Consider the following 27,924-nt stretch of genomic DNA (forward strand, 5'->3'; position numbering starts at 1 on the left):
TATTAACATGATTATTTATAAACGTCTAAACATAAATTGATTTTTCTTACAATACTATTCATTAAATTCAACAATGAAATAAAAACTATGATATATATTAGGACGGATCTATGACTTTTATAATTTTTTTCTGTCTTGATTTACACTGTTGCTATATTGAATTAGCAAGTAGAGACGGAGACGGATGCTACTTAGCCTGAAACTTATTTATGTAACCTAGGTCAAGGTCTCTCTCCGAAGGCTCTGTTCAGGCCATTACATAACATGCAATACTACCGGATTCCTGAGTCCGAATATCAATAGAGTAGTCTGTCAAAAGGACTTATAGATTGTGTCACTGACTATGCGTTTCTTAAAATGACCTCCCTTTTTGGGGACCACCTGTTCCCCCTATCATGTTGTAGACGCAGGAATTTTATATTTTTGATCATAATGCCATTGTAATTGTCATCTCCTTCTGGGTGTACGAGGATTTATAAGGTTTATTGGTAGTTGCTCTGGCTGATTCTACCCCCGAGTACCGCAGGGATACCTTCCGATCGCTAAAATAGTTGTCAACCATTTACCGCGAATTCGCAGTGCAGCGAGTTTTTACCAATCTGCACCCTATAGCTGGCCACCAGGTTTTATCGGAGGCTCCCTCTACATTTAATGATACCAGTACCGCAATCTCCCTATCCATCAGCTGAGTTTATAGTTTCTGGTTCAGGTCACACAGAGAGTCTTCGGTACTCTTCTGCGGCAGACCACCGGATCCCTTGGACCATCATCTTCTCCAGCCGGTGATGGACAAGAGTCCGATTGACCTGTAGTCGTTGTCTGATTTCTGCAACGCTACGAATACTGCTTTCTGCCATTTCTTGGGGAAGTAGAAAAGCACGAGAGGAGTGGACACGAGGAATAGAACGAGCAGACTGGTACAAATCCTTTCCGCCCAAGCCTTTGTCCTCAGCGTGGCCACAGCGATGTTTCCAGTCGTTAGTTGGAAACATTGAGTGATGTTGATTGTATTTATTGTTAAACTCCCAATGTATTATAAATTAGGGAGTCTTCAAGTTAAAGAGTGGTGTCTTCTGGGCAAGCATGTACCATCTTAGGCCTCGTTATCGCATAAGATCACGCGAGACAGATGTCTACAACTTCGTCTATAAAGGATTAAAAAAGTCAACAAATAACCATTAAGATAACTTTATTTCTATATACATATACATGTATATATATATATATATATATATATATATATATATATATATATACATGTGTATGTATGTATACATGGGTTGCACAATTACAATGTAGTAAGAAAATAAAACAGCTGTTTTTAAATTAAAATTTAATCAAGACATTTACAAAAAATGTTATTATATTAAATTGACATTACCAATGTGTTTCTAGTAAAATAATTATTAGTATACAATAAACATTGTAAATCTAGATATATTTCTCAAGCATTTCATTTTAAAACAATACATAAATGATTGTGATGGATTGATAGTTTTTGATACTTGCACCTTGAATTCATAGCAGCATCTTATAGCATGCAGAAAAGATGGCCGCTAGTATCCTATTGGAAATCTATGAAGGAGGCCTATATCCAACAGTGGACATTGTGGGGCTGAAACAATGTATTTTTTCAGTTATCTTGTTTCTTAAGAAGTCTTTAACCATAGAACAATTTCATATTTTTGCATGTTGTGCTTACTGGTTATATAAATTAAATTAAAAAAATAAAAGTAATATTAGCCAATTCCATAATTAATAATAAAGTTATAAAACACAATTTCATTTTCCACATACAATATTTAATATATTATCTTAACAATGTGCTTAATTAAAAAAATTAATTATTAAAAAACTTTTATATATATCATAGATACATAACACTAAAATAGAGCTGGTTAGTAAACATATTATTTGAAGAATAAAAGATGGATTGCAAAGAAAAATATGTTCAAAAGAAAATGACCAAATGTCAAACCGCCATTTGTAAATGTTCTACACAGAGGATCATTCATAAAAAAATGTAAATATATGTCATCACATAAATTTTTAAAAATTTTTAATGCTAGAAAGAGGCTTTTATAACTTTTGTCCAAAAGAGTCGATGTTGTGTTCAAAAATAAATAGTCAAAATGCCAACACCACTAAAAGAAGAAGTGTGTGTTGCTATCAAACACTTGAAACGGTACAAGGTCGTAGGTTTCGATAAAATCCATGGACGATCGAGGACCTGGATCCAGAGCATTATGGACCACTAGAAAATTGACGCCCTGGTGGCGTTCGAGACGGATGGTCAGAACAAATGATTCCATCCTCAAAAACTCAACATTAAAAGAGGGGTTATTGTCAACCGTCCAAATACGAATCCACAAGTTTTTTGGACATGTGGGTGAAATGAGAACTCAATGGAACCTTCTGGAACTTCCCAACGAGATGGATAGACATCATCAAAACTGTCTTTGGTAGGACAGTAAATGATCTTACTCTCATCATACATCGAGTTACATGGCGACGCTTAACCAGAGCAGCTAGAGCACCAACTAGGACATGACCACGATTACTCTGACAAGAGAGAAGAAAGAAGAGAGAAGAACCAATATACAGGCAAGTTGAACAATTTCATTAAATTTTATAAATTCTATTGAATTATTTATGAAATTCTTAATTTTATTAGGATCAGTCATATGGACAACTCTAAATAAGCGTTTAAACATTAAATCAGGTGTCAGTCACTCATAACTTTAAATATCTTAACACTATTAATGCCTGTCATCGATAACTGATAAAACCAATCAATTTTTCAATCGCCGACAATACATAAGATCCAAATAGCTACAGCTATGTCAGTCACCGATGACTGACAGAACCTAAAAACTAGGCTGGCTGAGCCCGGTTTTAGTCAGACATCTAAAACTAGCACAAAAACTTACTTTGCTTTGCTGACAAATAATATAAAAACAATGCAGGCAACCGATGACTGACACGAAAGACAAGTGTCAGTCATCGATAAAAATATGTAAAATTACATATTTCTCCTGTGTCAATTACCTATGAGGAACTATAACGGAACCAATACAATATCACTGTCATCAACATGACAATGTGTATGTAAGATCAAAGTGAGATATAAGAAAGATGTCAATTACGATTGGCGAGAAAGAGATGGCAATGGGTTTTAGTCACGCGTGACTGACGGTGATAAATCTGATCTTAGATAAGAAATGTTCAATTATACAATTTTCGAATATAAACTTTAACATACTTTAATGTCAGTCATGTCTAAAAAGATGTCAGTCATCCATATAGATACGATGACCTCTTTGTACGAAATTTCTTTCAGGACAAAATATTTTCTAGAACCTTTACCTAACTTATCCAATTTAAAGAACACAATTTTATATAGCGGTAACCTTAGTTTGACATTCAATTTGCAATTCTACACCCAACGTAATAAGGTTTAAAATCTCTTCTGCTAGTTACAGGGATGTTCCGTCTCGTCTGTGACTTCAGCTGCAAGGTCCGCGAACTTGGCCACGTAGTCCATACTGGACTCAGCCATCAGAGATTGTATTTGCGAGTCCACCTGTGGGAATAAACACACCAAACATTCCTAATTATAAACATATACTAAATGACGATTGAGAAAAATTATTTACGTAAACATAAGTCCCTGTTCAAAAATGTCAACCAATGGCAGACGATGGCGCAAGATAGAGGAAAGTGGAAGTCTCTCGCTTCGGAGGCCAAGACCCACTTTGGGTCACTGAGCTAGTGGAGTAGTAGTATAAGTCCCTGTCCCAGAAAATAAAAAAGGGAGAAAAAATTTCTTCCAAAAGTGGGGACATAAAAAGCTTTGCTGTTAGTTAAAAGTGGTATAAAAGCGCTTAGTACGGGTTGAAGAAATTTCCACCATGAATGGATGTCGCGAATCCGAGCGTCTTGTCCGATGGAAGAAGGAACATGGAGGGAGTTGATATATGTAGCTCTCGACGAACACTCTTCAAAATTCAGTCTGTAGAACACCGAAAATCTTGCAGCTTTCCGCCTATAATTCAATCTTTGAACTTTTGCGCTTGCAGCACAAGCACTTTTAGGTAGTCATTTCAACAAGTGTTAAGATAAAATCGGACCACCATTTTAAAACGATAAATATTTGCATCATTTCCAAAGTCATAGACAAAGATGTAAGTAAATATAAAGATAAAATCTAACCGGTAATTCAGGCTGAGGCGCGTGGGTCTCATCACCCTCCAGGTGTCCTAGGAAGCTGCTGAGCGAGAAGTCCTGCACGGAACCCTCCAGCCATCCGTCTGCGTCGCGAAGCAGTCGCGATGGTGACAGCGACATGGATTCCGACGGCAAAAAATCTAGAAATACACTCATCACCTGTATTCACGTGGTGTTTTTTTTGTCATATAGCCGCATAAAAAGTTCACGTGTAGCGATAAAAATATTATACGCAACACCATTATAATGGCTTCAGTTTATTCAGAGAGCAACAGAGAGAGAGAGGGCTATGCTGTTTCTCTGCGAGTTAAAAAGAGAAAGTCATAATCAGTAGAAATAGCAATAACAAAAGTCACGGACTGGATAGCTCGATGAATTACATGTTCGAAGTGGCATTTAAACGGGGCACATAGCTCGTGATGGCTGTTAGGGCCAATAGGAATTGGAATGGCGACCACGATACTGTAAATGCATGACATAGTTAAGATCACGTGATGTCACTGGATGTTGGCAGCCCTGGACCGGTCATCAATTTGGGGAAGGTCCATGGCTTTATCATATAGATATTGTCTACCAGCAAAACCCAGAGTGGTGCAGAGAAAACGAGTTCGAACATGTGTAGATGATGATATATAAAAACTATTTAACATAAGAGACATTGGTTTTAGACGTAAAAGGTATAAAGGAGTGAATATATAGTTAATTAATCAATAGAAAATTTTTACACTACTTCCACATATATATCAAAGAAAGAATGATAGATGAATAGAGCAAAAGGGTAAGAAAGTAGAAATGTAGCATGAAAGATAGATAATAGATCGAAAGAGAAAGTAAAATATGAAAGAAGAGAGAGAAAATAAAAAATCATGTGAAAAATTAAATTGCAAATAAAGTCCCTGTCCCACCATAAATAGGGGTACGAGAGGCCCCCAATAGCGGGGATCATCAAAAAAAAAAAGACTGTAAATGCATGACATAGTTAAGATCACGTGATGTCACTGGATGTTGGCAGCCCTGGACCGGTCTTCAATTTGGGGAAGATCTATGGCTTTATCATATAGATATTCTCTACCGGTAAACCCAGAGTGGTGCAGAGAAAACGAGTTCGAACATGTGTATATATAAAAACTATTTAACATAAGAGACAGTGGTTTTAGACGTAAAAGGTATAAAGGAGTGAATATATAGTTAATTAATCAATAGAAAATTTTTATACTACTTCCACATACATATCAAAGAAAGAATGATAGATGAAAAGAGCAAAAGGGTAAGAAAGTAGAAATGTAGCATGAAAGATAGATAATAGACCGAAAGAGAAAGTAAAATATGAAAGAAGAGAGAGAAAATAAAAAATCATGTGAAAAATTAAATTGCAAATAAAGTCCCTGTCCCACCATAAATAGGGGTACGAGAGGCCCCCAATAGTGGGGGTCATAAAAAAACATATATATCACCTACATAAATTAATCACAGAAATATGTTACATTAATTTTTTTATAAGAATATGACAGGACAATGGCTTTTTTAATCAAAATATGTCAAGCCAATGACTTCTGGCAGTACGAGTGATGATGCCTTCGAACGAGAGTATTAATAAAAAAAAAACAAAGTTTGCTCACGTGCGATGTCAGTGTTTTCAGTTTTAAGGCATTTGTCGGAAGTACTCTCTGTACCCTTCTGGCACAACTTGGAAATCTCCGTTTCCGATATATCCATCTTGAACTCCTTCACGTCTTCTTCTTCTGTTAATTCTTCTTCTGAAAAAACATCCAAATGTTTTAACTACATAAAAAACTAATTTTTACAATTCATTTATATAAATTAATATAATTCGATTGTCTTTTTGTAATATTCAAATAACCGCTTTTTACAACATATGAATAAATATACGGTATATATATATATTAAAATAACATTATTATATACCTTTGTCTGTCTATTTGTTTGTTCCGGATAATCTTTGAAGTCTGGACAGATTTTGATATGCCTTACCAAGTAAAGCTACTTTCATTTTAGAGAAATTCCTAAGCGAAAAAAAAATTTAAATATTTTTTTGTTTGAAATTACACGCGAAGAAATTTCAAATGGGGGCCAAAACAAAACATATTACTAAAAGCACAGAAAACAACCCAAAAAACACCAAAGGGCGGCACAAAACGCATAAAGCGTGCTAACAACGTATATATATATATATATTTATATATACATACATACATACATATATACATATATATATATATATATATATATACATATATATATATATATATATATATATATACCGCTCGCACCGCCCGCCAGCCCGCTGATAAATGCGCGTGCGGCAAACAATGCGAATTACACAACTACCACCGTAAACACAGAGTTTCTGTGTTCGGCACTAATCGGTGTAACATAACTCCTGAAGATGCCCCGTGGAGGGGTGAAATACTTGTTGAGTGATTTAACGGTGGCATTTTATTGCACAACTACTACTGCATTGTCGGAGGTAGCTATATATTGGTCCTTTTCTTACTTAGGATAGACTTCCGCAAAATAAAGCCTGAATCCATTACATACTGTTAAGTAGTCATTTAAGATTTCCAGCACAACTGTACAGCATCTCTACTCACAACCGGTGAAGGAAGAATCTTCTTCGGTCTTTCTCTTTCTCTGTGAGAAGCTTATTTAGCAGTTGATATAGTATAATGCAATGATAAGATAAATGAAAATGTTAAGGTTGTCGAACTGGACATGCAGCGCAGGACTTCCATCCACAAGGTGATTATACAGCTTCATTAAGATCATCAGATGCTCTTTTTGATCTTATTATAAATGTATGGGAGAGGAAAGGTGCAGCAGTGATAATGACAATACAAAAAGATCTAGAATAAAAATAGAAAATAACAAACCTTCTTGCTCCCGATCACTAGTGTCTTTACCGGGTAGCGGAGTGATGGGGATGCGACGGTCACCATCGTGAAAGAAGAACTGACCATTCGACTCACTCAGCACATAGAAGAATGATAGGCTGGAACATTTTTATATCACTTAGTAAAGTCTAACAAACGTATCTCTGAATATGGATGTCTAAAATCAGGTCTAGACGAGATGTTATTAAATATAAAAGAGTCACGTATATAAATCACCAAAACAGAGATACATTTCCACCTAAATAAGATTTTATTACACATACTGTATAGGCTATAAAGTTTTAAAAGTAAATTTTGATCATTTTGTACGTCTAACACAATTCAAATATGGTGTGAGATTCTTCTTAGCACCAGCACTAGTTTGTACTCCCAAAAGTAATTTTTTTTTATGGTTCCCGCTATTAGGGGCCTCTCGTACCCCTATCTTTGGTGGGACAGGGACTTTACGGGCAATTTATTTTTTCACATAGTTATTTATTATTTCCATTCTCTCCTTTCGTTCTTCACATATTCATTCAATCTATTCTTTCATGCCATATTTCTGCTATCTTTCCCTTTTACTCTGTGACCTTTCATTCCTCCCTCATTACATGTTACATTTTATCTTTATTTCTTTTCGTTTACATTTTTATCACATTTTGAGTTACATTTTATCACATTTTTTCTTATTGTCTATTTAAAATTTTTCTTATTTTCTTTAATTTTTCCCAAAAGTAATTGGCTTATCGTATTTCAATAGAAAAATATGAACTCTGTAGTTTCAGCAAGCGACGACAGATGGCGTTAGTAGGTTTTCAGCATAGACGTATAAAAAGGGACTCCGGGCGGTAAAATTCTCGTTCATCTTTAAAGTTTCAAAATTACACCCATCACTCCACAACACTCGTTTTTAGTGTGCGGCCGCCCGCTCCCTAACCGCGAACAGCGTGGGCGAACCGTGGTTGGATCCGGATCCCTCTTCGGCTCGCCTGTGGTCCACGCTGCCGTCCCAACCCGCAAGCACACTCCAGCAACACACCCCGTCAAAACTCTACCGCGAAGAGCCTTAACAACGTGCGAGCGTCCCCGTGCAACTGGTAGACGTCCTACCAGCTTTTAGTTTCTAGTTTTAAATCTAGTTCACGGACCCTTCCGCTCCGTGAGCTCAGTACCGATGAAGCTGTAAAAGCCTTAGGGCTAACAGCATTAACCCTTAGTAGCCTAATTTACGAAAGTGATATTTTTTTAATATTACTGTCTTTGCTTGAGGGTCTAGATAAAGGGAATTTTTTTTTAATTTCGTTGGAAAAAATATTATACAACAGTAAAATACGTACAGCCAACCTATAAAAAAATCTTATAGTAATTTGAACATTCGATTTAAAAGATTGGTATCAAAATTGAAACTCTAGGTTATTAAGGGTTAACATGTTCAGAAACAATAGATAGATAGAATTCTCATTAACAAAGAAGATTCGAGAACGATACGATGTATTTTTTAGGAATCTTCCAAGGGCTGATGGTTCTCTGAAATAATAACAACACGAAGTCCGAAGTAATAGTGTGTATATTCATACGATACGATACGATATCTGGTGAAGTTATTGCTGCTAACCGGTTATGGTTTTTACAGCTTCATCTAAATGGAACCCGTAGAACAGGGGTCTACGGGCCGAAATTTTATGGGCTGCGGAACGTACCACAGTGGCGGCGATGACGACCAAACGTGAGAGACTATAACCGTATAGGTGTATAGTGTAGTGTATGTATGTGTTTGTTATGTAACGCGAAGCGAGGACTACACGGCGGTCGGGAGTGACACGGGCCTCTCCGGACCGCCCACGCTTTAAACGAATAAGGCGGACGCGGCCGCCGTATTATGAGTAAGTGAGTAGTGCATGTAAGTGCATCGAAATCGACGAGAATCGATGTGAGAGTTACGTCATAATGTGAGAGAGGGGAAGCAAAGTTTATTTAAACTCTGCTTTGAGAGCGGCGAGTAGGGCAGAGTGTTCTGCGATACACATAAAGCGCTCCGAGGGACCGGAGGCTTTACGTAGTTTCGCAGCGAGAATGGAGACCTCGTCAAGATCTATATTGGCGAGGTATTGTGCCAAGGATTTGAGATCCTCGGCTGGTGAAGGGGACCCGGTGGCGGGTTTGGCGGGTTTCGGTTGCTCACGGGCAACCGGCGGAGCGGTAGGGAGTGAGGCGGGCTTGCTTCTCGGGTAGAGAGGCTTCGCCCAAGCTGAAGTGGCCGGCGGGGGTGGCGGGGGAGTAAGTTTCGAAGTGGGCTTCGAAACTATTGCCGCGGGGGCTGAGGTGGGGGGACGGACTGCGTTTTTTGAGGGGCGCGGGGGGCGGCGGCCTGTGCGGCGTTTTTTAGGCGCCTTAAGACAGCCCTTATAATTGGCTGGGTGGCCTTCGGATTTGCAGAGCACGCACGCGGGCGGCGTCTCTGTAACAGCGGGACGAGGGCAATCTGTTGTCCCGTGGTCCCCTAGGCACTTGACGCACCGAGGGCGGGAGAAACAGTTGCGGGCGGAGTGTCCGTAGAGTTGACATCTGTGGCATTGCCCGACGATGCCTCTACGGTGGGGTGCCTCGAATGAGACACCTGACAGGGAGCAGATATCTTTGAGGGCAAAGATACGCTTCCCTTCGGCGGAGAGTTCTAAGGTAGCCATGATGAGTGGCATGGGGCGTTTGGTGCGAAGCGACGACATGCGCTTCGCATCAATTATTGGAAGACCCGCCTGTTTGAGGTCGTCGACGACATCGGCGACATCAATTTCAAGCGGGAGGCCGCGGATAACGACACGAAGTCGTTTTTCTTCGGGGAGGGCATACGTGTGGAAGGAGATGCTTTCCTCACGTAAATATCTAGTGAAACGACGGAAGTCGTCTACAGTTAGGGTGTTGACCATAATACCTTGAGTGGTATTTTTGGCCTTTGATTTGCCCATGTCATTGGCGAGGAGCCATGAGTGGACTGATTTCCACGCTTGCTTATCGTGGAGAAAGACGGGCGGCGGGGGTTTATTTCCGCTAGGTTGAGGGACTTGAGCGGACCTTTGGTCGGTCGGGTTAGAGGAGGTAGCCGTCGGAGATGGTTTGCGGACGGCTTTTTTCGGAGGGGAGGCAGTTTTAGAACTGTCCTGGTGAGAAGGCGAAAGAGTAGCTCGCAGTGAGCGCTTCCTCTTGCCTGTGACGAGTGTGAACTCGTCAAACCGGGACGCAGATTTCGACTCGTCAATCTCCATCTCCGAGTCCGAGTCCGAGTCGAGAAACTCGGACCCGGAGGTGTAGTCCGACGAGTCGTCTTCCGCGTCCGGCTTTTTTACAGGAAGGGGCTGCTTCTCGTAACGAACTGGGGTGTCCGGTGACTGCGGAGAGTCACTCGTGAAGCGAGATGGGTGATCCTTCGCGCCGGCCTTGGATTTGGCGGCCTTTGAAGACTTAGGGGGAGATTTTAAATCGAATGGAGGACCCGTGTAGTGACGCCATGATTGCGCCATTGTAAAGGTGTATAAGGAACACGCGACACCTCCCTGCCTTACGACAGAGAGGGAGGGCGGGGGTTATCGCACGCGCGGAACGATATAAAGCGTGGGAACGCGAAATCTAATTGAAGTGACCTCTGAGGTCACACTGGGTTCCCCTGTGCCGGACAGCGGCGTCCGGCGAGAGGTAAACCCGCGTCACTGAGCGTCACAACGCGTCAGTGAATCGAACTACGCTCGGCGAAGACAGAACCCTAAACGGTCGTACGGACGCGGCGTCACCCGGCGTCCGTAGTAACGCGCCTAACGGTCCTAGCCTTACCTACCTAATTACCCTAAGCGACCCGCGCGGGGGTGCCGTTGGAGGGGGGGGGGAAGTGCCTAGTCGACGCGGATCGCGACCCCACCCCGGGGTGGGGGGGGGACGGAGACGACGCGCGACGTGTATCGATGCGCGGGGCGCGGTGAGCGGGCAAGCCGACGGATGTTGACCGAACGCGTAGTTCGGTTTGCGGCTTGCTTCTTGACTGGCACGACGGAGGAGCCGTCCGGACCGAAGGGACAGGAGCAACGCAATCGGCGACCGTTCGCAGACTGGACGTGCGATCACTGCCGGCTTCTCGGGGACGACTTCAGACGTTCTTTACAGTTCGAAACAGTAATCTGTGACAGCTGCTAAGGGAGGCGGGGAAGTCCGAAGACACGTCCGACACTCCAAATGCTGTACACAGGTCTTTATTGCACTGAAAAGTGCAAGAAGCGGACACTACGTCGGCAACTACGGGATGCGGGGAAGTCCGAAGACACGTCCGACACTCCAAACGCCGAGCGTAGCGAATCCGTGCACAGGGGCGCGGATTTGGCGGGCTGCTACAGCCGAGAGGTCGGCGGATAAGTCACGAGGACAGATCCGCACTTCCAAACGGCGTGCGCCGATATATCTTGCACAGGGGTGCAAGACAACGAACCTGATTGCAAGTCAGCTCTAAGGGAGGCGGGAAAGTCGTGAGACACGCTCCAAGCGCTGAGCTCGCAATGTGTATATTCATCAAGCTTAGCCCATATTTATACAGATTTCAAACTAAGAAAACAATGTTCAACCAATAGAAATCGTCAGCCAATCACAAACCGAGAATTATTGTAGAGCGCCATCTCTCGGCCAATGTATACAAAGGATTATATTTTTGTGGGATTCCCCTTTTTGATGCGCCACCTACGATGACGTCATGTAACTCCTACAAAACATATTTTTCTTTCTGTCTTGATTTATACTATCGCCTTATTGTTAAGCGATAAAAGCGCAGAAGCTACTTAGCCTAAATTTTCTTTGTCATTACATCCTTTAAAACAGTTTGGGATGGGTCAAATATTCCAAAAAAATTCCTTTTAACAAACTGACGCTCGGCAAATGTTATAGACACTCCTACCAACTTAGAAAAAAAATATTTGTACCTACCAGAAGTTTTAAATGAAAATTTAACCTTAATTTTTAAACATCTAATATATAAATTTCTCGTGTCACGGTGTTCGAACTTGAACTCCTCTGAAACGGCTTGACTGATTTTTACCAAATTTAATATGCGTATTCAGTAGGTCTGAGAATCGGCTACTATCTATTTTCTATACCCCTAAGTGATAAAGGTTGTTCACACTTAAAAATTTTTTTTTATTTTTTTAACGAAATTTTTTGTTTTTTTTTTTATGATACAGCATACAAGAATACATACAACCATAAATTTTCAACCCTCTACGATCAACCCTTATTTTTTATTTGTAAATTAAAATATCAATTTTTTTTTGCAAAACAACGTTTGCGGGATCAGCTAGTAGTAGTATATATTTCTTAGCTATAAATATATAAAGTCCAAACTTACTCAGAAGTGGAGGTTGGCGGTGGTTTTGGCAGGATTTTGGGTAGCGCCGACGGTGTGTTTGGAACAATCTTCACCGGTATTAAATCTGTGAGTACATTAATTTTAAACGTTCAATTACCTTTAACATAAATTACCAACATTTTTAAAAATAGCAATAGGAGGTTATCAAACAAAAACCAAGGTCAAGGTCTTGACAAATTGATGGTGTCTGGAAAAACCGAGGATATTCGTCCAAGATGTCCAGGGTCCATCAGTTGGTCGGATCGAATCCACTCGTCTGTTGATAACAAGCCACAGTTTGACCAGATTAACATAGATACAAAACATTTTATGTTATTCCAAGGTGATATATTTTTTTAGTTATTTTGTACAAACATACATATAAACATAGGTACATTTGATTCTTGAAGCAGTAAGATTAACCACGTGGCAGTTGGCGACTCTAACTTCAGTATAAGTACATAGTAATTCAATATATATAAACACATTTAATGTACATTAAATTGTTGTGCAGTAGATGTAAAAAAGAAGAGACTACACCACGTGTTACTTTATTAACGTGGGTGAAAACTGAATAAATGCCACTTTCAAACGATCGTATAAGAAATCTATGGGCGAAGTGGCATGAAGCGGTGGGCATGGTATGTCTGAAATGATGATGGTCGTCTAAAGCAGGGTTAACCAACATTTTTTAATTTTTTTAAATATAAACAACACCATAAGGAAACATACATAATTTCAATACAAAATATAAATAAACAAGATAAATTTATCAACGTTTTTTCGATACAAGCGTACATACAAATACGTAGCTTTCTAATCGTACACAATAATAATTGTTTCGGTTTAGCACGAACCACAATTTTATTATAATTAATTTTATAACAATATATTGACGAGAGAAAGTCGATAAAATACATTCAATTGTAGAAATGTTAAGCGGGCCGTGTTGTGCACCCCTGGTCTAAGGCTATGAGAATACGTATAAGGTTTTTCGATATCGTAAACCATAAATAGAGAACATATCACACGCATAGCACCAAAAGCAAGATCATGTTTAGTAACACATATTTATAATTTTAAAAATTACTTCAACATTTGTCTGTCATAACTGCCACTTAGACCGAAAAGCGCGTGGATATCTCCGCGCAACACCCACTTAATGGACATACGACCTCAAAGTCATTGGACATTGGATTGGAAAGGACTTCCAATAGGTTCTATAGGAAATCTAGGGGGGAAGCCTATACGGCTACGGTAGTAAGACGTTTTATTGTAATATAGACTAAAAAGAAAGGTTCTAAAGTGGCAACCACGAACTTAAAGACGTGACTCCCCCACAGGTGGGCCAACGACATAGTAAACAACTACACATAGCGAAAGATCGATCATCGTGGCGATCTTTACGAAAGGCATATACCCCAAAGCCTTCAACCGTTAAGTTTTTTTTTTAATGGTCCCCGCTGTTGGGGACCTCTCGTTTCCCTATCTCGTGTGGGACAGGGACTTTTTATTTCTAGTAATTTATTCATATTTTTTATTATTAACATTCTTCTCTTTCATGTATCATCTTATCTGTCGTACTGTTTCTTTCATTCTACAATTTTCCCAGTCTTTCATTCCATTAGCCGTACATCCATCCTCAACCACTACATTCTAGGTTTCCTTACTATTTTATTTTGCAGCATTACATTTATTGTTCAAACATTTAACACCTATTTTCTTTATAATTATCATCTTATATTATGCTGTTTATTGCACTAATTTTGGTACTACTATATTTCTTTTATTTCTATATTTTAGTGTTGTGTGTTGTTTTATTTTTACCTATTGCATTTATCACCACCTTCCTGCAGTAGCTGAGGAAGCATTCTCTCTTCAAACGTTAGGTTATTTCAAAGTGTACAGTATACCCGCCCAAGGACAGGGATCTATTTACTAGTAGTAGCCATATAACGTACTGCTGGGCGGTGGTAGCTTCGGAAGTAAAGGCAGAAGGCGTTGAACAACCACTCGACGCGCCGCTAGCCTTGGCCGCCCTCTCCTCAACCGCGGCAGACCCTCCAGATTCAAAGGTCTGCCAGTCTACGCAGACATAAAGTGATTTTATTATTAAATATATCATTCTGTTATAAATACATGATGATCAAAGATGTAAAAAAATTAAAAGGTTGAATGTATAGTTCTTTTGCTGTTATTTTGTTAGATGTCTTTCGAAAATTAGACATATTTTCGTTCACAAATTTTTGCCTTTTATTTTGAAATTAAAAAAATGTAAAAACTAATATAGTAAAATAAGAGAAATAAGAGAACTGTGATATATAGGTATAAGATGTAAAATTAACTAAAAAAGCTGTGATGAATGAAAAATTATAAGATTAGAAGAGAAAAGTAAATTGAATTGTGGAATGAAAGAGCAGTAGGGTAGATATACCGAGGAATGAAAGAAGAGAATGAAAATTAAAAAATAGGAAAAGTGAAAAAATTATTAAAAAAAATAAGATCCCTGTTCCCAACCATATTGGGAATTAAAAAAAAACAATCTATTAATGTGGCAGTATCAATTATTTACATACTTTCTTTGTAAAAAAAATAATAATTTTGGAATTGACATGACGTTTTACGTGGTAATTGTGATATTAACATGGAGTTGAGAAATAAGTTCGTTTAGCTTACATCAGGATCCGCTTCGTTGCCTGGACGTGGTGCTATGGGTGTGGGGTGCCGGAAGATGGGCATGCTGTCGACTGTGGTGGGTCTCGAAGTAGCTATACATGCAGTCGGCTTCTGCTGCAGAGCACCACGAATTACATCAACACCTTTATTAGACTTAAACATAAAGCATATATATATAATATACTAGCTGATCCCGCAAACGTTGTTTTGCAAAAAAAATAAAGTTTTTAATTAACAAATGTAAGATAAGGGTTGATCGTAGAGGGGTGAAAATTTAGGTTTGTATGTATTTTTGTATGCTGTATCATAATAAAATAAAAACCAAAAAAATTGTCTAAAAAATTAAAAATAAAATTTAGGGGTGGACCACCCTTATCACTTAGGGGTATGGAAAATAGATAGTAGCCGATTCTCAGACATACTGAATACGTATGTAAAATTTGGTAAAAATCGGTCAAGCCGTTTCGGAGGAGTTCAAGTTCGAACACCGTGACACGAGAATTTTATATATTAGATATATGTTAAATAAATAAGCGTTTGTCTTCCATCTCACTTGATGAAAAGTGTAGATGAAAACGAAGGTGGTACACGCCCATCCAAAACAAGCTTGTAAAAACCTGGAAAAAGGCAGGTCGTTCCAAATCTTGGCGACTCTCACCAAAAATGATCTGTCATACCGCTTAGTTCGACTTTTGGGTATATCAACAACGTATGGATAAAACTTTTGCCTGCGCCTAGTAGTCCGATAAAGGAATTGAGATGGCTCAATCAGTTCGAAAAGAGCCTTCGAGCACTCTCCAAAGTGTATCCTATAAACAAACCGATAAGCTGGGAACTCGACGACGATGTTCAAGGGTGTGTAGTCTGCTATTTGAGAGCTTTTTGTTGTTCAAAATTAAAATATACATCTACATAATGAAACTTTTATTCAGCTAGTCGACGCTAATTGCAAAGCAAAAGCCTAGTACAAGCGATGTGAGCCTCTCATTGAAATTTCAGATGAGCAATTCTTCGATATACGTCCATGATTTTAGTTTTAGCGATCTCATCATTTTTGATTCGGTTTCGCAGCGAAACTTTTATTTTTAATTTACATAATACAGTTATACCCCGCTTTACGCGAGGGATACGTTCCAAAAAAAATCGCGTTAACTGAAATTCGCGTACAACGAGGTTTATGATTAAACATACGTCAAAAATTATTACAAAAAAATACAAATCATTTTAATCAATCACTTTAATTCTAGGAACACTTTATGCAACACATACTCTTATTTTTTACGGAAAAATACATCTATTGTCTTTTTGGGTAACGTTTTGTTTACGTTCTTGTAAAATACGTTCATAACACCCAACACTGTTTGGTCAAGACACCATTGATGACTACATTATATTTATATGCACTCTTTCGCGTAATTCGAGGCATTTGAGCACGAAATTTGCAATTCGCGTTATAGTGAAACCGCGTATAACCGGGTCGCGTAAAGCGGGGTATTACTGTACAACAATAATTAAAATCAGTTAAAACACACACACACACACACATTAATATATATATATATATATTTACATATATACACGTATGTATATATACCACTCAATACTTATGGCTGAAACGAAGAAGGTATAATTTTTAATTTTTTTTTTTGTGTTCCTTATTTCATCTGCGATCAGTCCCAGGACTATAAGCGGATTTGTTGAGTGGTTATAGCATTCGAAGGGATCTCCCCGGCGGGAAACACTCCTTGTTCACCATCGAGCGTCTAGTCTCTTGATGTCATGGCGTTTGAGACGTTTCCTGTACTGGATGCAAGTCAATTCGGAAGCCAAGTTATTCGACGATGTCTGCTGGATCTCCTTCTTTACTGTTCTGATCTCCAGAGCTTCGTGGATTTCAGAGTTCTTGAGGAACCATGGAGGAGGTCTGCTGTATACAGGGTGTATAGGATTGGGCCAAGAACGGAACCCTGGGGTACTCCAAGAGGTTTTATATTTAACAATAATTACCTGAACAACTTGTTTGCGTTGATGGGCACACACGTGACCGCATGCGCAGCGCGGTGCCGCCGCGCCCGCCAGCGGGTTCCCAGCAAGTGCTAGAAGACGCTTCATCCTGACAAACACATCGATAGTAAATTGACACAACAGTAAGAAAAGGACCAATATTTCTATAATGTAGTAATAATCAATAGTCTCTCTGTGTTTGGCACTAATCGGTGTAACATAGCTCCTTCCATAGCTAATTCAATGATACTCAGCCAGACCGGAAGCCTTGTTTTTAATGATCATCATCAGCCGATATACTCCCAAGTAAGAAAAGGACCAATATTTAGCCACTTCCGCACATGCAGTGGTAGTCGTGCAACGAAGTGCACCCTCTTCAGGACGGGGTGTCTTCAGTTGGCACTAATCGGTGTAACATAACTCCTGAAGATACCCCGTGGAGGGGTGAAACACGTGTTGAGTGATTTGGTGGTGGCGGTTGTGTGATTCGCATTGTTTGCCGCATGCGCATTTATCAGCGGGCTGGCGGGCGGTGCATTTCATTGCACGACTACCACTGCATGTGCGGAAGTGGCTAAATATAGATCCTTTTCTTACTTAGGATGGACTTCCGCAAAATAAAGCCTGATTACATTAATAACTTGTTTAATTTATTTAAAATTTTTAGTTATACTTTTTATTTATTTATTAAAATACGCGGCACAATTGACATTACTATTTTTATCTTACTTATCGTTCACGTTTTGTTTTCCAAAAACGCACCCTTTATTTTAAACCTTGCTTTTGTTCCTAGCAATGGTCTGCAATACTCTGCAGAGCCTTAGAAATGTACGACAATTGTTGTCGTCCCAAACGAAATGGTTAAACTTGTGTCGAGTACACTTTCGAATTGCCCTCTTAACAATTAAATTGTCCACCTGTGGGGCATGGAGCCCACGTTAGGAATCACGAATTTGAACGTCTAGTCGACTGGCTTCAACATCTTTATTACAACATAACAAGCTCCTTATTAATACATTCTAGATGAAGTTGAATATGATATAAATTTTTTACTTATACTTTACCATATTAATGCATCTGTTTCTGGTGTGGTGTTAAAGTAGGGTAATTCTTATGGTTTACTTTAAGTGTATTATGTTTATGGTTTTGCATTAACCTTTTAAGTGCCATGAGGACCGCCGGCTACCTCACGATACCCAACAATAGGTGCTGTGAGGGCCGCCGGCTACCTCACAATTTTTCATCTGTACATCTAAGGAATATTATTTTTTTCTGACCCTCCGGTAATTATTAGCTTCATTAGGCACCTAGCAACTGGATCACGGGATGGTATACGATTTGCAGCATGTTTTAGAAGCGGTTACCATGGGTGCCAATGAGACCGCGGGCGGCCTCACTTTTTATATAAAATTTACATTAGAATATGTATATAGAAACCTTTCTTTGTATTGAATTCACAATTTATTCATATTTCAAAGCTGGCTTTGAAAACCTATTGTGTTTTCTGTGTTACAAAAACGTGACCCGCCGACGACCTCATGGCACACCGAGTACTCTGTTGCTTTTAAGTGCCATGAAAGTCGCCGGCGGTCTCAGTACATAATGATATACATAATGTGTTATATTCATTCATAGAATGTAAAGATCCCAAATTTTCACATAAGGAAAGCCTACACTTGATATTTCCATTTGGCACCTGGGGTAGTCACGGCCAAAACAGCTTGGCAGTTAGAAGGTTAAGGTCTATATAAAAGTCCTACCTATCACTTAGGAGATGGAATCCCGTGTCCTTTTGTGACGGTGTCGGACGGTTGATAAGCTTGGAGACCAGCTTGAGGGTGCTGAAGCCGGAACTTGCCGATTTGTGCTCGGGAGACGCCAGTTGCTCGTCTAAAAAGTTCATTATTAATTAGACGATATCAATCTAATATATAAAATTCTCGTGTCACGGTGTTCGAACTTGAATTCCTCCGAAACGACTTGACCGATTTTTACCAAATTTTACATGCGTATTCAGTATGTCTGAGAATCGGCTACTATCTATTTTCCATATCCCTAAGTGATAAGGGTGGTCCACCCCTAAATTTTATTTTTAATTTTTTAGACAATTTTTTTGGTTTTTATTTTATTATGATACAGCATAAAAAATACATACAAACCTAAATTTTCACCTCTCTACGATCAACCCTTATCTTACATTTGTTAATTTAAAACTTTAATTTTTTTTGCAAAACATCGTTTGCGGGATCAGCTAGTAATTTTATAAAATATATGCTACAATTACACTCCGATCTAGTAATTCTAGTTCTGAAAGATTCTTAAATATGTCTAAACATTTACTTTTAAAATGTCTTTAAAATGCCGAAAATTTATCTTTTAAAAATTAAAAAATTCCATCAAACATATAACAACTTTTTATCGTCGTCATATCAGCTGATAGGCGCCCACTGCAATGCAAATCTCTCTCAAAGATCGCAACGATGATCGATCTTTCGCTACTCGCATCGAGGGAGCCTACCCACTGGTGGTCGATGTCCCACGCCCACTGTTACTTCAAACTAACTATTTACATTTTATTAATATCAATCAGTTCTGACGGACAAATAGTTTAATAATATTTAAATTTAGCAGCTGTTTTAGTTACCAATTTATCGTTGCGTGTTTAATAAAAGAAGTTTCGATTGAGAGTGATTTTATTTGTGATGATGTTAATGCTTAGCCCTAAGACTTTTACAGCTTCATCGGTACTGAATTCACGGAGCGGAAGGGTCCGTGAACTAGAAGATTTTATTTAGAAAAATTACTTATATTTATATGTGCGAAAGAGGGCGCTCTATTCGGCGTCCCTCTCGCACATCCCCTCTTGCACACTTTAAAAAGGGAATGTCGCATAAAACGCGTGTTCACGGGAAGCCTCTCTTCAGTATAAAAATGATTCCACATTTCAGCATTGACACGAGTGTCAAATGTTATATCCCTTATTTATATTATCATAAACTAATATAGCTTCAATATTGTTATTAAAAAGTAAGGTGAATTTGTTTATCAAATGTAAATTCTTTATTCTTTCTTTCAAACCCTCCAAATACTGCTTCTCCTCGACAACTATAATACTTTCGGAAGTAGTGTAGAAAAAAAAAACAAATTAAAAAAAAATTAAGATCGTTAAAAATTCCAATGTCGAATAAAGTAATGTTATCTTAACAGAACAAAAACACTTACTCTTCCGCTCATCACCAGATAAACCATCATTGCTGTCCTGACTAAAATTATTTTTGGGTGAGAATATATCTGTATCACTCTCTCTTGCTTTCTCTTTCTCATCCTCCGTCACGACATCCAATCCTTTATCTTTATCCACCTTCTCTCTTCTCTCACCGTGTTTCTCCTTTTCAACGGTGACAGATAGTTTTTCTGTGTCATTATGTTTTTGTGATTTGTGTAGGGGTTGTGGCAACGGTGGAGTAGGTACTGCCCACCAATAGTCCAATTCTAGTTTTGATCTGCAACCAAACTGAAAAGAGTTTATGAGAATATATCATTTGCAATATACATATATGACTTACGATTCATTTTTACCACCGCAAACAGCGGACACGAACTAATGTAGGATCCCAAACATATAATGGAATCAGGCGATAGAGAGGAATCAGGGTTATGCTCTGTGTTTGGCACTAACATAACTCCTAAAGATGCCCCGTGGAGGAGTGAAACACGTGTTGAGTAATTTGGCGGTGGCGGTTGTGTGATTCGCATTGTTTGCTGCATACGCATTTATCAGCTGGCGGGCGGTGCACTTTGTTGCACGACTACCACTGCATGTGCGGAAGTGGCTAAATATTGGTCCTTTTCTTACTTAGGATCCCAAACACACTCACATATACTACACTACACTCAACACGTTTAGAACTACTACTTTAATGTGAACGTCGGCGTGCAAATTGGAATAGCTCAATCTAGTTTCGATCCAAATTCACTAACCCCTTCGTTTCGTGAATTCAGATTCGATGAAGCCATAAAAGCCTCCAGGAACAACAGCACTAAGCACATATTCATTATATGGTTTATGTAACATTATCAACCATAGAATAACGAACTAAATGCCCATTGGATTTCTGCTTGTATAACACGTGAACTCTAGCATTGGTCCAAATGGTCCAGATATTCAGTCAGAGTTGTATTAGCAAGGCTAGTATGCGTACGAGTTACAGCAGTCTTTACAAAAGGCTTTAAAAGAGACATTTAACTAGTGTCAGTCCAACATAAACCTTATCTTTATTTATTTATATTTTATTGTACACCGTAGATAATAACTAAAGAAAAAAAAACAATTTATATAAATGTACAAGAGGCGGTTTTATTGCTCGAGGCGATCTCTACCAGACAACCTTTGGATTTGAGAGACATGAAGGAGAGGGTAGTTTAGGCTGTACATATACATACATTACAATAGACACATACTTACATATAAACATATTCGTCTACTGGACAACCTCTAGATGGAGATGAGAGACATGTAAAACAACCTTTCTATTTTTCAGCGAGAGAAAAGAAAGAAGAGATAGCGCATATTGGATAACAGTTATAGCTTATGATCGTAAATAGCAGATTAGATATTAAAACACCAAATGAAAACATCGTGTGTACATTAACATGTTTCAGGATGAAGAACAGGCAGATAGAAGCCTTCTCCAAGGCTTAGGCGCCTCTCAAAGATCACGACAATAACCGGTCTTGTCCAGCGATACTTCACGATCTTAACTACGTCATCGGTCCAACTAATAGAAGACCCAAGCAAGGCGTGCTAGCAACTCGTGGTAACAACTCTAGAACCTTCTAGACCCATCAACCATCATTTGCACGAACGTTGTGCCCAGCTACTGCAACTTCAGACAAGCTATAATTACTCGAGCTAATCCAATAACTGTAGTTCGTGATAGTTTTAAAAATCGACCAAAAATTAACTGCGATACAGATAATAAGAAACCAAAATAATATTAATATTAAACTAAAGTAAAGTATAAAGCAAAAATAAAAGCTAATGTGAATATAGAATCCGGCAGAGATGATGATAAAAGTGAAGCGATGTACGAAAGGAAAAGTAAGAAAAGGAATGAAAGATATTTAAGATGAGAGAAAAGCATGACAATAATAATATTCAGTTAATAATTATTAATTGCATAAATAGTCCATGCTTTATCATGGCAGATGAGAAAGTTCCCCAAAAACGGGGATCAAAACTAAAAACCATGGTTTTTAGGCAGATCTAATAATATCTGACATCAGCTAAATGGTCCTTTTGATGAGTTAGACAAAATATTTTACCATGTCCCTGAGAGATATAATTTCTTACAGTAAAAACTACACTACACTAACAACTGTAGTATATATTACCATTAGATACAGGTCGCCAATAGTCAAATCTCCTGCATCGTACATGCTCCAACCTTTTCTGATCTGTTGCATAGCAGTATCAATGTCCACGTCAGGCTTCTGTTCTTCTTCTGTCTTCTGCGGTTCCTGTTCACTCTTCATCTCAGTCTCTTTATCTAATACTAGGGTGTATATACTGCCACCACGTTTCTTGGGACGTTTGCGAAATTTCACCTACAAAACAAATTTAAAACTCAAGTTTATGTTTAATAGTTTCTTCGATGACACGAGCCAGATATTTTTAAAGTTTACCTTCAAATTTTTGAATTTCCTTCCTTTCCCACTTTTATCAACTTTACCATCACTTTCATTATCTGTGTCGCTCTTGTTAAATTTTTCATCGTCTTCCATTTCTGAGAAACTATCTTTTTCTCTTTCAGACATAACATCTTTGTCCCTTTCTGTATCTTCTTCAGCTGTCTCTTCAGATTTGATTTCCTTCTCGTCTTCCGTGCTTGGTTTTTCTTCATCTTCTTGCTGATTCTTGTAGTTAGCCATGAGTTCAATTCCATCAATAGCTGTTTCATCTATGTGAACAACTTTAATTGGTTCACTATCTTCGATTTTTATTTTTTTACTTTCCGTTTCTTTTTCCGTTACACTGTCCTTTCTTTGACGTTTCGGGGTTCTTATTTTCGCTTTAAAAATAATAAAAAATGTTAAGTAGGTGGTACATTTTATTTATAACCTTGTAAACCATCATTTAATCATTGTTGTAGATCGACTCAGACGTTAAAGATCAAAATTGCTAGATAACGTGCAACATGGCGTCTGTCATTTTTGGGTACGAATTTATTTATTGATAAATTTAATATTATTGTTTATGGTTCTGTGGTTTGTATATCCAGAGGAAGCGATTTTAAACTGTATTTCTAAGGTAAATCTATATAATGTGGACTACTTCGTTTCGGACAGATCTGACCGGTGGGCAGTTGACAGGTTAAAGCTATATAGTAGAAAATTCATCGTATGTATGCGACTATATCTGTAAATTGATGACTATTTCTAGAAATTTCTGTTAAGAATATTATACAATTAATCGGTAATAAGTAAATTAAATAAGAACACTCACCTCCGCCATCTTTATCCCGCGGTAGAGTTCCCATTCTCTCCAAGTACGAAGAAAAACAGATTTTCTGACTAGAGAGCGCTTCGCTGGGACTTACCACTGGCAGATGGATTTCCACGCCTGGCCGTGGGCCAACGTGAAGGGCCAGATTCATACGAAGATTTTCTTTGAAATAATTAAGACAGATTTTAGTCAAATTTAGGTTTAGTATGTCATATAATACCTAATAAATTAGAGATATAATACGTGTAATCTAATATATAAAATTTCCATATTAGTTACCGTACTCCTCCGAAACGGCTTGACCGATTTTTACCAAATTTTATATGCGTATTCAGTAGGTCTGAGAATCAGCTACTATTTATTTTCTATACCCCTAAGTGATAAGGGTTGATCACCGTTAAATAGTTTTTTTTTAATTTTTTGGCAAAATTTTTTGTTTTTAATTTTTTATGACACAGGATACAAAAACACATACAACCCTAAATTTTCACCCCTCTACGATCAACCCTTATTTTTTATTTGTAAATTAAAAACAATATTTTTTTTTGCAAAACCACCTTTGCGGGATTAGCTAGTAATTTTATAAAAGGTAGTTTTATTTTTCTTAAGTGGCAACACTAGTCGACCCCGTCACTGTTGTGACAACTTCCGGTAAAAGGATTGAGAGTGGTGGGGTTGAAACAGCGTTGAGTCGGGAGCTCGGTCACTCGTTCGACAACCATCGAAGTGATAAGTTGTCTAGTGGAAACTGCGCTAGTTGACCTATAAGAGTATTAAAAGTGGAATAAAAGTATTTACTGTGTTGTGAATTGATGTTTTTTTTTATATACGTATTGGAAGTTTTCAGAGACATAATTGGCATTACAAATTATAATAAAGTACATGTATCTTAGATGTTCGAGGGTTCTAGTTGCATGGGTCAGAGTGTGTCAAGCCTAAAAACTTTTTAAGAGCCTTAGTTCGTAACTTATTCCGTTGATACTTGGCTAATACAATTCCAAATTTAAAGTTCACCTATATAGGGGTACATAAAGAAAACGACTGCGCGATGTAATTTGCTAGAAGCGCCATCTAGGATTTTATTAGAGAACTTATCTTAAAGCGTGTACAAGTATATGATAAAAATTATATCTGAACACCATATCAAGTTGATATGGAACATTTCTACATACCTTCAACGATTGTTCTGTCCATTTGTAAATTGAGATGACTCTCCAAGTCCTCTTCTACTTCATCCAGACGAGGATTATCCACGTCTTCTTCTTCCTTGTTTGCGTCTTCTGGAATTTTGACTAGTCCGTTCTCCGACGGACTCTCTTCTTTATAATCGGCCTGATAACGAGTTAGGGAGAAATGTCTTGGACATGAGACTCTATACTGGGGTCATGGTAACAATTTACCGCCGACGACATAGAGAGACCTCAGATACCTCGAGTCGCCTAAGTTGAAAATAAGATTTACTAAAACAAGTGATAAAGTTTTTTTCCCGACATATATTGTCACAAACTATTGCTAGTACTCAAGGTCCATAAGGGGTTCATCATCTATGTCTTCTAATGATTCATCACCATGATATCAGCCGATAGACGCTAACTGCAAGGCAATGCCTCCCCCAGATATACCAAAGAGAATCTGTCTTTCACAACCCACATCTAGAGATTTCCCGCGATATTGACTATGTCGTCTACCTCCTAGTGCGGGGATTACCCAAGCCTCGTTGTCATTCATGGTCTCCCCTGGAGAATCTTTCAACTCAGACGACCGTACACTGCCACTAGTATTTCTTCAACTTACGAATGTCATTTTGGACTTTCGGCAGATCTCATTTGTGATTCAATTGCTCAGCAAGTCTCCGCGCAGAGATTTCTTCACTGACCTCTGGTTGATCTTGAACCTTACAAAGCCCAAATGACCCAGAGAATTTTGTTTTGTTACTTATTACATGATTAAGGTAAAGGATACGAGACGCCAGCGACGGTGTAAGGCACGGAGTAGGGCGTGCAGACGTGTTCGAAGTGGCAGGGCAGCCACGGCGCGAGGATTGTGAGCAGCTGCTTGTACCCGTGCCCAGCTTGCCGTCGTACGAGCTCGCAGTGCCACCAGCACGCGGGAGCATACACGTGTACCGCATGCGCGCTCTGTCCTCATTTCAACATTTTTGGGATATCTCCTCCCAAACCAAATGACTTCGGATATTTACATAACCTTTGGGTGAAGGGCAAAAGTATATGAGATTTCTACTTATTAAAATCGCATTCATAGTTGTCCTTCGATGGAACCCGTTAGTGATGTTCATCACTGTGCTAAGGTGTATCGTACACACACAATACAATCACATTGCATTGCAACCTTTCCCAGGTTCATTCTTCATATCAGATAGCTTAACGTAGCCAAGCACTGAAAGCACTTCGCTTGAAACACTACAATAACCCTAAGTTCTGTGCCGAGATACAACACAAACACGTGGGCATTTTTCGTTAGTGACTTCCCCGACTTCGTACCAACAAACTTTATATTACTAAGAAAGGGATAAATATATAGCTACTTCCGCTATTCAGCAGTAGTCGTGCAATGAAGTGCACCGCACGCGAGCCCGCTGATAAATGCGCGTGCGGTAAACAATGCGAAACACAACTACCACCGTTAAATCACTCAACAAGTGTTTCACCCCTCCACGGGGCATCCTTAAGAGTAATGTTACACTGATTAGTGCCAAGCACAGAGTCTAGGACTGGCGGGCTGTGCACTTTGTTGCACGACTACTACTGCATGTGCGGAAGTTGCTAAATATTGGTTTTTTTACTTCTCATAATATACTATATTAAATATGCAGTTTCATTCGTCTGTTATTCTCAGGTCTGACGTATTTACATTTATTGACGGTAGACTAAACTTATAGTCATCAAGAGATATAATTCGTCGTATATTGAATAAGGAATTTCCAAATTTGAATTCTTACCAGCGATATGATTCAATCTTCGTAGCGCTCGACACATGGGAGTGCGGACCCTCAGCGTCCGACCTCTTGCCCTCACGGACATGCAGCCACCTCTCACCATCTCGTCCAACCGCGCACATGTCTTCTCATTCACGGAGGTCAATTTCCTTCGCAGTTCTCCGTAGTTTATCAAAGCGTAGAGTTCTTGGGCGACTTTTTTTACGTCTGCAAAAAAAATGTAATTGTCGAAACGCTATCGCTTGATGGCGCTAGTAGTAGAGTGCCTAGCGCCATCGTTTGACATAGGCATGTGCATTTATCAGCGGGCTGGCGGGCGGTGCATTTTATTGCACGACTACCACTGCATTTGCGGAGGTGGCTAAATATTGGTCCTTTTCTTACTTAAGATGGACTTTCGCAAGGTAACGCCCGATTCCATTAAATATAGATTAGTCGCATATAAGAGTACCGCTTGGTTGTCTCGGAAATAATTAATTAATATAAATCAACGAAGACAACACATACAGTACTCGGCGATAAATTTAAAATGAGACAATCGGCTAATTTCGGTCTCGCAGGACTGACGACAAGACGTCACATAGGTAGTGTGCGACAGAGATAGCGCTCTACGAAGCCGAAATTAGCCGTTTGTCTCTTTCCAAATGTCAATATATATCGCCGGGTACTGTAATGATTGACTCCTTTCAGAAAATCAATGTTTGACAGTTTTCGAAATAGCTCTGAAAATAATGCATAAGCTGCATTTATATAAGCAACCGCTTTGTTATCTTGGAGTCATTATAATGTTAGTTGAAAATATATTTAAATAGTAAATACCTTGAAGTCTTATTTGGAAGATTCAATATGGCAAGTAATTAATACATATCACTACAATCAGAATTGACGTCATCACTTTTTAAAAAAACATTGTGATCAAATAGTTAGGTAAAGTTGAAAATTTAAATTCTTTATTTATTCTTCCAAATTAATTACTTCCCCTTCAAAACAATCCCCGTTTGATAAAACGCATTTTAGCCAACGCTTTTTCCAGTTCTCGAATCAGTCCAAATAGTCTTTTCCCAGTATAGGCTTTTGATTTGATTTTGTCTCCACGATCGCTTAAAACAGCGTCTCTGTTGGCCTTTTGAGTTCGTTGAACAGCCAGAAGTGTCACGAAACCAAATCAGATGAATACGGTGGTTGCAGAACCATATCAGTCGAGTCTTTAGTTTCTGGCACCGATCAAGACTTGACGCGTTTTGTAAAATTAAATCATTTTACAAAAATACTTCTAACTCAGAGACAA

General features: G+C 38.8%; 1 protein-coding gene across 1 annotated transcript in view; it reads right to left on the bottom strand.

The window, feature by feature from the left end:
* Positions 1–3,328: 3,328 nt before the first annotated feature.
* The window catches only part of crm (cramped chromatin regulator), a 120,717-nt gene continuing 96,121 nt past the window's right edge, over positions 3,329–27,924 (bottom strand). Inside the window, exons 5-20 of the mRNA XM_068766794.1 lie at positions 26,640–26,843; positions 25,643–25,818; positions 24,853–25,012; positions 23,681–23,842; positions 22,861–23,246; positions 22,570–22,782; positions 20,398–20,689; positions 18,936–19,065; positions 17,179–17,284; positions 15,172–15,282; positions 14,457–14,580; positions 12,496–12,580; positions 7,119–7,237; positions 5,847–5,984; positions 4,213–4,367; positions 3,329–3,583 (exon numbers count right to left, since the gene is read on the bottom strand). Of these exons, the coding sequence (XP_068622895.1) occupies positions 3,473–3,583; positions 4,213–4,367; positions 5,847–5,984; positions 7,119–7,237; positions 12,496–12,580; positions 14,457–14,580; positions 15,172–15,282; positions 17,179–17,284; positions 18,936–19,065; positions 20,398–20,689; positions 22,570–22,782; positions 22,861–23,246; positions 23,681–23,842; positions 24,853–25,012; positions 25,643–25,818; positions 26,640–26,843 (2,672 nt within the window). The 3' untranslated portion in view covers positions 3,329–3,472. The remainder of the gene's footprint in view (positions 3,584–4,212; positions 4,368–5,846; positions 5,985–7,118; positions 7,238–12,495; positions 12,581–14,456; positions 14,581–15,171; positions 15,283–17,178; positions 17,285–18,935; positions 19,066–20,397; positions 20,690–22,569; positions 22,783–22,860; positions 23,247–23,680; positions 23,843–24,852; positions 25,013–25,642; positions 25,819–26,639; positions 26,844–27,924) is intronic.

Source organism: Battus philenor, unplaced genomic scaffold (assembly GCF_028537555.1).
Source record: "Battus philenor isolate CCGP_79_NKW_IND1 unplaced genomic scaffold, ilBatPhil1.0.hap1 SCAF_22, whole genome shotgun sequence".
Classification (NCBI taxonomy): Eukaryota; Metazoa; Arthropoda; class Insecta; order Lepidoptera; family Papilionidae; genus Battus; species Battus philenor.